This window comes from Pseudophryne corroboree, chromosome 1 (assembly GCF_028390025.1).
Source record: "Pseudophryne corroboree isolate aPseCor3 chromosome 1, aPseCor3.hap2, whole genome shotgun sequence".
In the NCBI taxonomy this organism is placed as follows: Eukaryota; Metazoa; Chordata; class Amphibia; order Anura; family Myobatrachidae; genus Pseudophryne; species Pseudophryne corroboree.
Genome location: NC_086444.1, coordinates 526631507 through 526645439, shown reverse-complemented (window position 1 = coordinate 526645439; position 13933 = coordinate 526631507). Strand labels below are relative to the sequence as shown.

Genomic DNA, 13933 nt, shown 5'->3' with positions numbered 1-13933 from the left:
GGTAACACCGTGGGTGTACCAGTCAGTGTATGTGTTCCCTCCTCTTCCTCTCATACCAAAAGTACTGAGAATCATAAGAAGGAGAGGAGTAAAGACTATACTCGTGGCTCCGGATTGGCCAAGAAGGACTTGGTACCCGGAAATTCAAGAGATGCTCACGGAAGACCCGTGGCCTCTACCTCTAAGAAAGGACCTGCTCCAGCAGGGACCATGTCTGTTCCAAGACTTACCGCGGCTGCGTTTGACGGCATGGCGGTTGAACGCCGGATCCTGAAGGAAAAAGGCATTCCGGATGAAGTCATCCCTACCCTGATCAAAGCCAGGAAGGATGTAACCGTACAACATTATCACCGTATTTGGCGTAAATATGTTGCGTGGTGCGAGGCCAGGAAGGCCCCTACAGAGGAATTTCAACTGGGTCGATTCCTGCATTTCCTGCAAACAGGACTGTCTATGGGCCTCAAATTAGGGTCCATTAAGGTTCAAATTTCGGCCCTGTCAATATTCTTCCAAAAAGAACTAGCTTCTGTTCCTGAAGTTCAGACGTTTGTCAAGGGAGTACTGCATATACAGCCTCCTTTTGTGCCTCCAGTGGCACCTTGGGATCTCAATGTAGTTTTGGGATTCCTAAAATCACATTGGTTTGAACCACTCACCACTGTGGACTTAAAATATCTCACATGGAAAGTGGTAATGCTGTTAGCCCTGGCTTCAGCCAGGCGTGTCTCAGAATTGGCGGCTTTATCCTATAAAAGCCCTTACCTAATTTTTCATACGGACAGGGCAGAATTGAGGACTTGTCCTCAATTTCTCCCTAAGGTGGTTTCAGCATTTCACTTAAACCAGCCTATTGTGGTGCCTGCGGCTACTAGGGACTTGGAGGATTCCAAGTTACTGGACGTAGTCAGGGCCCTGAAAATATATGTTTCCAGGACGGCTGGAGTCAGAAAATCTGATTCGCTGTTTATCCTGTATGCACCCAACAAGCTGGGTGCTCCTGCTTCTAAGCAGACGATTGCTCGTTGGATTTGTAGTACAATTCAGCTTGCACATTCTGTGGCAGGCCTGCCACAGCCAAAATCTGTAAAAGCCCATTCCACACGGAAAGTGGGCTCATCTTGGGCGGCTGCCCGAGGGGTCTCGGCTTTACAACTTTGCCGAGCAGCTACTTGGTCAGGGGCAAACACGTTTGCTAAATTCTACAAATTTGATACCCTGGCTGAGGAGGACCTGGAGTTCTCTCATTCGGTGCTGCAGAGTCATCCGCACTCTCCCGCCCGTTTGGGAGCTTTGGTATAATCCCCATGGTCCTTTCGGAGTCCCCAGCATCCACTAGGACGTTAGAGAAAATAAGAATTTACTTACCGATAATTCTATTTCTCATAGTCCGTAGTGGATGCTGGGCGCCCATCCCAAGTGCGGATTGTCTGCATTACTTGTACATAGTTATTGTTACAAAATCGGGTTATTGTTGTTGTGAGCCATCTTTTCAGAGGCTCCTTCTGTTATCATGCTGTTAACTGGGTTCAGATCACAAGTTGTACGGTGTGATTGGTGTGGCTGGTATGAGTCTTACCCGGGATTCAAAATCCTTCCTTATTGTGTACGCTCGTCCGGGCACAGTATCCTAACTGAGGCTTGGAGGAGGGTCATGGGGGGAGGAGCCAGTGCACACCAGGTAGTCCTAAAGCTTTTTACTTTTGTGCCCAGTCTCCTGCGGAGCCGCTATTCCCCATGGTCCTTTCGGAGTCCCCAGCATCCACTACGGACTATGAGAAATAGAATTATCGGTAAGTAAATTCTTATTTTCGCATAGCATGCAATAACTGTAGGTTGACTACAAAAAAAGATGTACAGACAATACTGGAAATGGTTCAATAAATCTTTTTACAAAATTTGGGTGAAGGCTGCAGGCCTCCCTGAAATCTTCATGGATAACCACACTGTATCCCCCCACTTTAATGATAGGTTACTGGTTGATACTTCCTTATCACTTGTGTACAGTGAGCCTGATTCAGATGTGGTTGGAGTGTGCATCGCTACTGTTTACTTGAAAGCAACAGCATTGCATAGATATGATAATGCTGCATGTAGAGTCTAGTATAAGTAGACTCCTTATGCATGCATTTGTGATCCAGTGCTGCGTCCGAAGATGCAGCATGGTATCACCTTTTGCCGGCTGCGTGAACCATGAGGTTGCGCATGTCGGCATCCACAGCTCTTTCCAACTGTCCTCTGCACATTTGGGAAACTGAGTCCATTGCCTTAAAAAAGAGTATTTGAGGATCCAGATGGACCAGTACATGAACTGACTGAATTGCTGTCTGGAACTGATCAAAAACATTTTGTGCAGTACTGGATCAAATGATAGGTGTTCCCTTTCAGGTTAAAGAAGTGATTGTGGCATATTTTGGAAACCTTTGCTGAAACTTTGGTGAACAAGTAGAAATGCTGAGTGATTTGATATCATGAGGTTCTGGACAGTTCTCTCTTGGCTGGGTTTTTACAGGGTCCACTTCAGTATCATGGGCTGATATGGCAAGACAACTCTATACAATGCATCTCAAAGGTTCTCTTTGTTCTCAAGTTAATGACATTTATTATGTTTTGTTAAGGTTTGAGAGTAAATGAGAATGTCATCCAGATAAATGACAACTAACTGGTTTAGAATGTCTCTAGAAACATCAAATACAAAGTGCTGGAAGGTTGCAGGACTATTCACTGGGCCAAATGGCCTAATAAACGTCTTTAAAGTGACTTTTTTTTATTGTGTTAGGTTGCAAATTGGGTACGTAAAGTAAAGAAATATATATTGCATGAAATAACATGTTTTTTTACTTACTAATATGTGTTACATGATTTACAGATAAACTGGAGTTGACAGAGATGGCCATGGGTGGAAAAGGAAAGTTGTCCACATCCCCAGCAAAAAGTTGTAAACGTCCGTACAAGCAATGCAGTCATGCTGATCATGAAGAACAAGAAACTTTGCAGAGAAAGAGAATACAATTAAGCACACATGAAAAATTGCCTATATGTGTGGCACAAGGGACTGATACACATAATTGTTTGCTAAGAGACTGTCCAAAAATGGAAGTGGAAGCCCCAGAAATAAACACAGAGCGTATTGGTGTGCTCAAAGGGACCAAGCCTATTCAAGCTTTGCTAGCAAAAAATATTGGGAACAAAGTGACCTTAACAAGTCATCTGGCACAGTCTACCAGCAAACCTGTGCCTTCCTCTGAATGTACAGCAAGCTCACCCACCAACCAGATCCCAGTGAAATCTGCACTGTCTTGTCAACCATCGTCAAAGACTCCACTACAGATGATTTACAAGCTCCCAGATGGGCAGTGTGTCCTACAGAACTCCCCAGTAAAAATTCAGGTGCAGCCTGTGATAGATGCTAAAACAGGAGACAAGCTAATGCAGCAGTTTCTTCTTCTTCCTAAAAATCTTTTTATTCAGCAAAAAGATGAAACAACATCTAGCGAAAGCCAATGTGATGTAGCTGGACCAAACACTACATCCAATGTTCCATTGCCCATTTCCTCCACAGGTTATGGTAATGCAGATAAAATAGCACAGCTCACCACAGCTTTTGACAAGAGTATGGTACATTCCACAAAGTGTCCAACTCTTCTTGTTTCCCAACCACCAATATCAACCGTTGCAAGCAGTACATCCGTATCAAAAGGTGAAACATGTAATAGCAATACACTTGTTTTGCCAAATAGTTTCCGAACATCTGTAGTGTCTTCCAGTATGTCAGTACCAGTTCCTTCTGACGTTGGAGGTGTGACGTCTACTACAGATAACACTGGTGTGAATGGTCACATAGTTAATGCTGCACCTGCACAACTAAAAGATGCAGCAGAAGCAAAACAGGAATTAAAAACTATATGCATTAGAGATTCTCAGTCAATTCTTGTGAGGACACGAGGTGGCAATACTGGAGTTGTGACAGTACAGCCGAGCCAAGATCAGAGTTCCTCTGTTGCCAATTCAATTTTTACTTTTACACCGCAGCTTCAGTCATTGTTTGTGTCAAGATCTAAAACCTCACCATCTTCTACTTTTATTTCTACAACTACATCTCCTGCTTTATCTCCTGGCTTGCAGGCTCCACAGATCTCATTAGAGCCTGCTGGTAAAAACCAACTACCAGAGTTAAACACTAAATCACCCCAAGACCAGCATCCCAGCACAAGAGTCTCCTGTCCAATAGCTGATAAACCCTTGCAGTCTTCTAATTTTGTCACCACTGTTTCGCCTAGTTCTTGGCTTCCTACGAAGACAAATATTACGCCAGGTATTGTAAATATTTCACCTTACAAAATTAGTGAACAGGACAGCAGGCCCGTTAACAACATTTCAACAGACCTAAAACAAGGCAAGATCGGTAATATTTCTGTTGTGCAGCCTGACAGTACTACCCCTTCAAAGAATGAGTTAGTATGTGGACCTTCCCTTCATAAAGTCATGCTGCTGTCGCCGCCTCCCATCCTTTCAGCTGGAAATGCCCCGAAAATAAGCATGCTCACTACGCCAACATCGGCAGTTAACGCTCAGAAGTTTGTTTTTATTAACACTCAAGTTCCAACCAGTTCAGCAAGCACAAATGCAGCACTACAAGCCGCAAAACAGGCTAATCCTTCTATTATTAGCAAAACATATGCCAAGCCACCTGAACAGCCACAAATTATCTTTATTCCATCCACTATTGGTTCATCACTAAAAAAGAGCTCTGCACCTATTATTTCTCAAGTTAAGGATGTCAATATTGGTTTAACTATAGGACAGACTATTGTTAACACCACTGGTGGCTTGAAAAATGTGCTACCAATCAATATATTACAGAATACATTGGGCAAAGGAGTGGAAAGCATCAGTAAAGACATTGCATGTACTGTACCTTCTACAAAGAGATCTACGGCATGTGCTGTTGTAACAGCACCTAATCCTGTAGGAGCACAGTCTAGTACCACAGAAAGAAATATGAAAGACTTCTCAAATGCATTGACATCTTTGTCAAATAGAGTGTGTTCATCAAATAGAGGGAGTTCTGTAGCTATATCAACTGTGAAAACTGGACATCTTTCTTCATCCGTTTTATTGTCAACTACACAAATGACTGGGCGTGCACATAACGCATCTTCCTTGCAAATGCCAGTAACAAATACTATTGGGGAGAGTTTACATTTAGGAACAACTCCGATGGCAGCTGCTTATCAGCCAATACCAAATGAGCTAATGGATAAAACTGAATACTCAGCAGAAAATTTCTCCAAAGATTTGTCAACACATGTCACCAAGCCACAGGCTCCATTGACTCCTTTAGTACCTACGTTATGTAAATCTGGCTCCGGGTTTCCTGCCTCTCAACCTGTACCGCCATTATCTACAACTGCAATAACCCAGTTAAAACCACAGTTAGATGACTCTTGCACTCATCAGAAGCTGGTTATTAATACTAGTACACCACTGGCACCTGGAACTCAAATAACTATTAATGGTATGCGCTTGATCGTTCCTCCTCAAGGACTGAGAGCTGGAAGTCATGTCCTTCTCATTTCAACAAATAATAGACAAGGGCTTTCTTTAGTAGGTAACAGTGTACAAATGTGTCATCGATCTCCTCTAGATACTCCCACCGCACAATTTGCATCAAAACAAAACTTGTCTCTAGTGCAGCTTCCAGGACAACCTTTTAAGAGTATGCATTCATTTACCACGTCTAACATTTTACCTTCAGTACAGCCTGCACCTCAAATTGTAAATATGTCTTCTAAAATTGTCTCTCCATGTCCTATATCTTCAGTGAATAGTTCTTCATCAATAACTGTACCTCAACCACTTCTTGTTCCATGTATACAAAGAGGCAGCTATCTACAGCCCAATAACATGACCCAATTTTCTAGAGCTACAGCAGTCCAGGAAGGAGTCGTTGTAAATAAATTAAACCCCCCAGGTAATCTCTTGCCTACTGCGATTATTTCAGAGAATAAGGTGGCGGATACTGCCCTTTTTGTGTATCCGTCTTCAACCTCCGAAAAACCAAACACTGTAGCATCTTAAATCAGACTATAATACATGAAGAATTGAAGTACCTTTTGTAGCACTTACTTTATGTTGAACTTATGAGGCGTTGTTGGTTGTTTTATATGCTCTTCAAATGAGTACAGTTTACATGGTTAATCTGCATTACTGGTTGTAGTTTTCATTTGTAGTTTACTTTTGTATAATCGAATGCTGAAATCACTTTTCAGTAAATAAGAGGGTTCATTTTGACCAGCCAATACAGTTTCTTGTTTGACATTGATAGAATAGCTATTTGCACACTTCTATTTGGACTTTTTAGCAGTTTGTTTAGCACAGTGTTTGTCTTTCTAGATTTTGTAAAATCATTTTGTTTTGGGGAAAATATGAATATCTGTATTATGATAATTTCAGGCTAATATGTAAAATTGTACATATTCTTGACCCTTAAGTCTTTAAAAAAAAATCTGTATAAAGAACATTTGTCTTATTTATGTTTACATAATGTATAGTTTTTTTTTTTAAGTATCTTAGTATATTTCAGAACAGTGTACTGTTTAGCATTAATGCAGACTATTCTGCATGTAGGAAATAAATACAAGTCACTGTGTTAACATTTTACTTTTGTTTTTTCTGCAGAGCAAAATTACTAATATATAGGTGGTTAAAATATTTTTTTCCTTTTTGAACCCTGTGGTGTATATGGATGTTTATAAACGTAATTTATTAATGTCATATACTGCAACATGAGGTTTTTAAATGTCCTATTGTATCTGTGAAGGTGGGTCTGAGAATCTATTGTTGTGCTTGTAATATTGTCCTTAAATTACGACTAAACTGCATGCCGTGTGTCACTCTCAGGGACCATTATAAAGTTACTGTAACTAAATTAAAGTACAAGGAGAATACTTGTCCTAAAGGTGCAGGGAAAAGTGTAATAATATAAAATATATATAGTTGGAAATAGCACTAAGGAGACTTCTTATGGCTTGTAAGAGTGTCTCTATTCCATCATACGTTTTGGCCATCCGCCTGTCATCATTCCTGAAGAAAGGCGGATGCCCAAAATGTAGGATGGAATAAAGATGATCTTACACACCAAGAAGTCTCCTGAGTGCTGTCTTCTTCATTCCCTGCATGTATGGTTGCCAAACCTAAGGGGGGCACAAGAGTATTTTACACTTGCCAAGCGAGTACCGATTTATTCATTTTGTATATATGTGTGTGTATGTTTGTGAGTGTGTGTATTTTTATGTATGGACGTACGTACGTACGTACGTACGTACGTACGTGTGCGTGCGTGTATATGTATATATGTGTATGTATGTATATATATATATATATATATATACTGTATATATACAGGTGAAACTCAGAAAATTAGAATATCGTGCAAAAGTTCATTTATTTCAGTAATTCAACTTAAAAGGTGAAACTAATATATTATATAGACTTATTACATGCAAAGTGAGATATTTCAAGCCTTTAATTGTTTTAAGTCTGATGATTGTGGTTTACGGTTTAAGATAACCCAAATCCAAAATCTCAGAAAATTAGAATATTACATAAAATCAATAAAAAAAGAAGATTTTAAATACGGAAATGTCGACCCTCTGAAAAGTATAATCGTGCATATGTACTCAGTACTTGGTTTGGGCTCCTTTTGCATGAATTACTGCCTCAAGCGGCGTGGCATGGATTCTATCAGCCTGTGGCACTGCTTAGATGGTATGGAATACCAGGATGCTTCAATAGCGGCCTTCAGCTCTTCTGCATTGTTCGGTCTCATGTCTCTCATCTTTCTCTTGGCAATGCCCCTTAGATTCTCTTTTCTCTTACGTCCTAGAGGATGCTGGGGTACATATTAGTACCATGGGGTATAGACAGGTCCACCAGGAGCCATTGGCACTTTAAGAGTTTAATAGTGTGGGCTGGCTCCTCCCTCTATGCCCCTCCTACCAGACTCAGTTTAGAAAATGTGCCCTGAGGAGCTGGTCACAGCTAGGGGAGCTCTACTGAGCTTCTTTAGAAAAAGTAAAAAAATTATTTTCAGAGTTTTTTGTTTTATAGGGTGGCTGCTGGCGACAGCCTCCCTGCAGCGTGGGACTGAGGGGGGGAGCAGTGTCCGCCCTGCGGGGTCTTGAGCCACTGCTTCCGCTGACTGAACATTTGGCTTCAGAGGGGTCTGATCCTGCCCCGCCGCAGGGGAATGCTCTCCCCGGCAGCCGGCCGCCACCCCGTCGGGAGCAGAAGAGGTGACGAGTGAGTCACTGTCCCCCCTTGCAAGTGGGGGGACAGTGTGAACAGGCGGCCTTAGGGTAAGAAGCGCGGTCTCACCCGCGCTTCGTGATGGCTCAGCGGTAATGCTGGGAGGGGCGCCCTGGGCCAGTGCCGAACCCTACACTGTCCACTGCAAGTCTGTCGGGGTCTGCGGATCCATGCAACCGCAACTCTTCTGGCCAGTATAATCTATCAGTGAGCGGGAAGACAGCACCATTGACGGGGCGGAGCTTCTCAGAGCGGACCCTGCTGCGTTCAGCGCCATTTTCTCCTGCCTGCACTTACTACAAGTGGAACCAGGTCCCTCCAGAGCAATCTCCAGCTGTCTGTACGGTACCAAGGGGGTTGTAGAAAGGGGGGGGGGGGGGGAGGCTGTGTACAGGCTGTGTCACCTATTAAGGGACACAGCCAGCGCTGTTAAGGGACTCCCTATACCTTTGGTAGCGCTGTGTGTGGGTTGGCTCCAATCTCTGTGTCTCTCTGCCATTCTTGGGGGGAAACTCTGTCTTCATAATACCCTGTTGTGGGGTGTTTGTGTGTGTGTGCAACATGTCTAGGGACACTGTTTCATATGCTGCAGAGGATTTGTCTTCCCAGGAAGAGTCCATTCCATGTAATCAGGATTGCACTGTTTTAGCACAGATCCCAGCTAGAGAGCCAGAATGGTTAGTCTCTCTGAGGGGGACTATTTCTCAGATTTCTGATAGAGTTGCTAGGACTGAGTGTGCCACTCAAGTCCTCCAGTCCTCTATGGTTGTATGGTCTGATACTGCCTCCTCGGGGTCCCCTGCGGTACATTCTCACAAACGTGCACTTGCAATTATGCAGGAGGACACCGACTCTGATGCTGCAGACGGTGACGGGGATGTGTCGAGTGGGACAGCATCACTTGCCAAGGGGGTGCAGTTGATGATTGAGGCTGTTAGGGATGTTTTACACATTTTGGACACAGCTCCGGAACAGGTGGAGGTCTTCAGACGCGGAATCCAGGAAGTGTGTGGAAGGCCTACCATACAAAGGATGCGTGGATTGCCATGGCTACCGCGGGTAAGTCTCCTTTTCTCCCCTCAGCTGCACCGGCTACGAAGAAGCCCTTTTCATCTACCACGTCACAGTCCTTTCGGCCCGCGAGGCCTAGAAAGAATAAGCCTTCGAACACCTTCTTAAGAGGTGGTCGTGCCAAGGGAATGAAACCCGCTCCAGCAGGTTCCCAGATGCAGAAGCCCGCTTCTGATACCCCTAAGTCCTCCGCAGGACGGTGGACAGCTAGGCCTGGAGGAAGGTCGGGTGGGGGCAAGACTCCGGCAGTTCAGCCACATCTGGGTGTCGTCTGGTCTGGACCCCTGGGTTCTGGATATAGTGTCCAGAGGGTACAGACTGGAGCTTCAAGATCCCCCGCCACACCGTTTCTTCAAGTCAGGCTTGCCAGCGCTGCTGGCAGACAGGACAATTCTTCTGGAGGCCATCAGAAAATTGGTGGTGTCAGAGGTCATTGTTCCGGTCCCACTTCAGCAGCGGAACAAGGATTATTATTCAAACCTATTTGTGCTACCGAAACCGGATGGTTTGGTACGGCCTATTCTAAACTTAAAATCTTTGAACCCTTATCTCAAGGAGTTCAAATTCAAGATGGAATCTCTGAGAGCTGTTATCTCAGGACTGTTGGAGGTCCCTGGTTCCTGGTGTCCCTGGACATCAAGGATGCTTACCTCCACATTCCCATTTATGCGCCGCATCAAGCATATCTCAGGTTGGCGCTGATGGACGATCACTATCCGTACCAGGCACTGCCGTTTGGCCTCTCCACAGCACCGAGGATCTTCACCAAGGTGATGGTGGAGATGATGGTTCTCCTCCGCAAACAGGGGGTGAACATAATTCCATATCTGGACGATCTCCTGATCAAGGTATCTTCCGGGGAGAGGTCGTTGCGTTCCATCGCGCTCACGACACGGCTGCTCAGGCGGCACGGTTGGATCCTAAACCTTCCAAAGTCTCATCTGGAGCCGACAAGGCGGCTGTCTTTCCTGGGAATGATCCTCGACACGGAAGTGCAGAGGGTATTTCTTCCAGTGGAGAAAGTGTTGGTGATTCGAGCAATGGTCCGGGAGGTCCTAAAGCCTACCCGGGTATCGGTTCATCAATGCATACGCCTTTTGGGGAAGATGGTTGCTGCCTACGAGGCTCTGCAGTACGGTAGGTTTCATGCTCGACCCTTTCAGCTGGACCTGTTGGACCAGTGGTCGGGCTCTCACCTACACATGCACAAGAGGATACGCCTATCTCCGAAAGCCAGGATTTCGCTTCTCTGGTGGCTGCATCTTCCGCACCTTCTGAAATGGAGAAGGTTCGGAATTCAAGACTGGATCCGTTTAACCACAGATTCAAGTCTAAGAGGTTTGGGAGCGGTCGCTCTGGGGGAAACCTTTTAGGGACGATGGTCGGAACAAGAATCACTTCTCCCAATAAACATCCTGGAACTCAGGGACGTTTACAACGCACTTCTGCAAGCAGCACACCTTCTACAGGATCGGGCTGTTCAGGTGCAGCCGGACAATGTGATCACAGTGACCTACATAAACTGACAAGGCGGAACGAAGAGCAGGGCTGCCATGTCAGAGGTGTCAAAAATCCTCATCTGGGCAGAAAGGCACGCGGCGGCGATGTCGGCAATCTTCATTCCGGGCGTAGACAACTGGGAAGCAGACTTCCTCAGCAGACACGATCTCCATCCAGGGGAGTGGGGCCTCCATCCGGAGATGTTCGAGGAGGTAATCGGTTGGTGGGGGGTTCCCCACATAGACATGATGGCCTCACGCCTCAACAAGAAGCTACGGAGGTACTGTTCCAGGTCAAGAGACCCACAGGCAGTGGTGGTGGATGCACTGGTAACACCGTGGGTGTTCAAGTCAGTGTATGTGTTCCCTCCACTTCCTCTGATTCCAAAGGTTCTTCAGCTCGTGAGAAGAACAAAGGTTCTGGCAATCCTCATTGCTCCGGACTGGCCAAGGAGGGCTTGGTACGCGGATCTGCTGGATCTTCTGCTGGAAGATCCACGGCCTTTACCTCTTCGGGCGGATCTGCTTCTGCAGGGGCCGTTTGCTTATCAAGACTTACCGCTGCTACATTTGACAGCATGGCGGTTGAACGCCAGATCTTAGCTCGGAAAGGTATCCCAAGTGAGGTCATTCCTACCCTGATACAGGCCAGGAAGGGGGTAACGTCTAAACATTACCATCACATTTGGAAAAAATATGTTTGTTGGTGTGAGTCCAAGAAGTTTCCGGCGGTGGAGTTTCATCAAGTGGAGTTTCATCGGTGGAGCTGCATCAAGGTCCAGATCTCTGCTTTGTCCATCTTCTTCCAGAAACAATTGGCTGTTTTTCCTGAGGTTCAGACCTTTTTGAAAGGGGTTCTGCACATTCAGCCTCCCTTTGTGGCGCCTACGGCTCCATGGGATCTTGATGTGGTGTTGCAGTTCCTGCAATCTGCTTGGTTTGAGCCTCTACAGGAGGCTGACCTCAAGTTTCTCACGTGGAAGGCGGACACCTTGTTGGCCTTGGCTTCTGCGCGACGCGTGTTGGAATTGGGGGCTTTATCTTGTAAAAGCCTCTATCTGATCTTCCATGAAGACAGGGCAGAACTTAGGACTCGTCCACAGTTCCTACCTAAGGTTGTGTCTGCTTTCCACATCAACCAACCTATTGTGGTGCCAGTGGCTACTGCCTCAATTACTTCAAAGGCCTTGGATGTAGTGAGTACTTTGAAGATTTACGTGAAGAGGACGGCTCGTCATAGGAAAAGTGACGCTCTGTTTGTCCTCTATGATCCAAAGAAAATTGGATGTCCTGCTTCTAAGCAGTCGATTTCCCGCTGGATCAGGTTCACTATCCAGCATGCTTATTCCACGGCAGGATTGCCATGTCCGAAATCTGTAAAGGCCCACTCTACTCGTAAAGTGGGCTCTTCCTGGACGGCTGCCCGGGGTGTTTGGTGGTACAACTCTGCCGAGCAGCTACTTGGTCTGGGTCAAACACGTTTGCCAAGTTTTACAAGTTCGATACTTTGGCCTCTGATGACCTCAAGTTTGGTCAAGCAGTGTTGCAGGAGCCTCTGCGCTCGTCCTCCCGTACTGGGAGCTTTGGTACATCCCCATGGCACTAATATGGACCCCAGCATCCCCTAGGACGTAAGAGAAAATAGGATTTTGGTTACCTTCAGGTAAATCCTTTTCTTGTGGTCTGTAGAGGATGCTGGGCGCCCGCCCAGCGCTTTGTTTTCCTGCATTGGTTTTATGGTTCAGTGTTACCTGGTTCCTGGGTAAGTTCTGCGTTATTTACTGTTTCAGCTGATGCTGAAGTTGTTTCGGCATGTTGGCCGGATTCTCCTGTTGTGTGAGCTGGTATGAATCTCGCCACTATCTGTGTAATTCCTTCTCTCGAAGTATGTCGTCTCCTCGGGCACAGTTTCTAGACTGAGTCTGGTAGGAGGGGCATAGAGGGAGGAGCCAGCCCACACTATTAATATCTTAAAGTGCCAATGGCTCCTGGTGGACCCTTCTATACCCCATGGTACTATTATGGACCCCAGCATCCTCTACGGACTACGAGAAAAGGATTTACCGGTAGGTAAACAAAATCCTATTTTCTTTTATATCCACTAGGGGTCACTGGAGTACTCTTTGGGGATATGGACGGGGCGTTAGCAGGGATAGGCACATTTAAATATTTAAATTAGTAACCCTCCACCCCCTTCATACTCCGAAGATACCCCAGTGTTTTTCTGTGCCTCAGCCGGGATAGACGCACGTGGAGGAGACTCCACTTTACTTCTATTTTTTTCAAAGATTTTAAATTTTTACACTCAATCCCTTCCCAGTTTATTAAGAAGCTTGGGGACGGGATTGTGGAAGCTGCTGGCTGCAGCTATTGGTGGTCATTCCGAGTTGTTCGCTCGCAAGCTGCTTTTAGCAGCATTGCACACGCTAAGCCGCCGCCTACTGTGAGTGAATCTTAGCTTAGCAAAATTGCGAACAAAAGATTCTCAAAATTGCGAATAGAAATTTCTTAGCAGTTTCTGAGTAGCTCGACACTTACTCTGCCACTGCGATCAGTTCAGTCAGTTTCGTTCCTGGTTTGACGTCACAAACACACCCAGCGTTCGCCCAGACACTCCCCCGTTTCTCCAGCCACTCCCGCGTTTTTCCCAGAAACGGCAGCGTTTTTTCACACACACCCATAAAACGGCCAGTTTCCGCCCAGAAACACCCACTTCCTGTCAATCACATTACGATCACCAGAACAAAGAAAAAACCTTGTAATGCCGTGAGTAAATGACCAAACTTCTTAGCAAATTTACTTGGCGCAGTCGCAGTGCGAACATTGCGCATGCGCAATTAGCGGAAAATCGCTGCGATGCGAAGAAAATTACCGAGCGAACAACTCGGAATTGGCTTGTCGGCGCTCAGGAGAGGAGCACCGCCATAGACCAGAATTAGCACAGCTGATTTCAGCCTAGGGCTGCACAGGAGCTTGGACAGTGCTTGCAGGAGAACCCCCGTCATAGCCTCTAACATCCTCAGGTAATGAGCGTCAGGCAGCTCACACTGCCGCCG

General features: G+C 45.6%; 1 protein-coding gene across 2 annotated transcripts in view; it reads left to right on the top strand.

Annotated features, from left to right (window-relative positions):
• Nucleotides 1-6655, top strand: part of BRD10 (bromodomain containing 10) — a 134223-nt gene extending 127568 nt beyond the window's left edge. For both annotated transcript variants that reach the window (XM_063913994.1, XM_063913993.1), the window contains exon 8: nucleotides 2867-6655. In XM_063913994.1, the coding sequence (XP_063770064.1) occupies nucleotides 2867-6078 (3212 nt within the window). In that variant the 3' untranslated portion in view covers nucleotides 6079-6655. The remainder of the gene's footprint in view (nucleotides 1-2866) is intronic.
• The last annotated feature ends 7278 nt before the right edge of the window (nucleotides 6656-13933 follow it).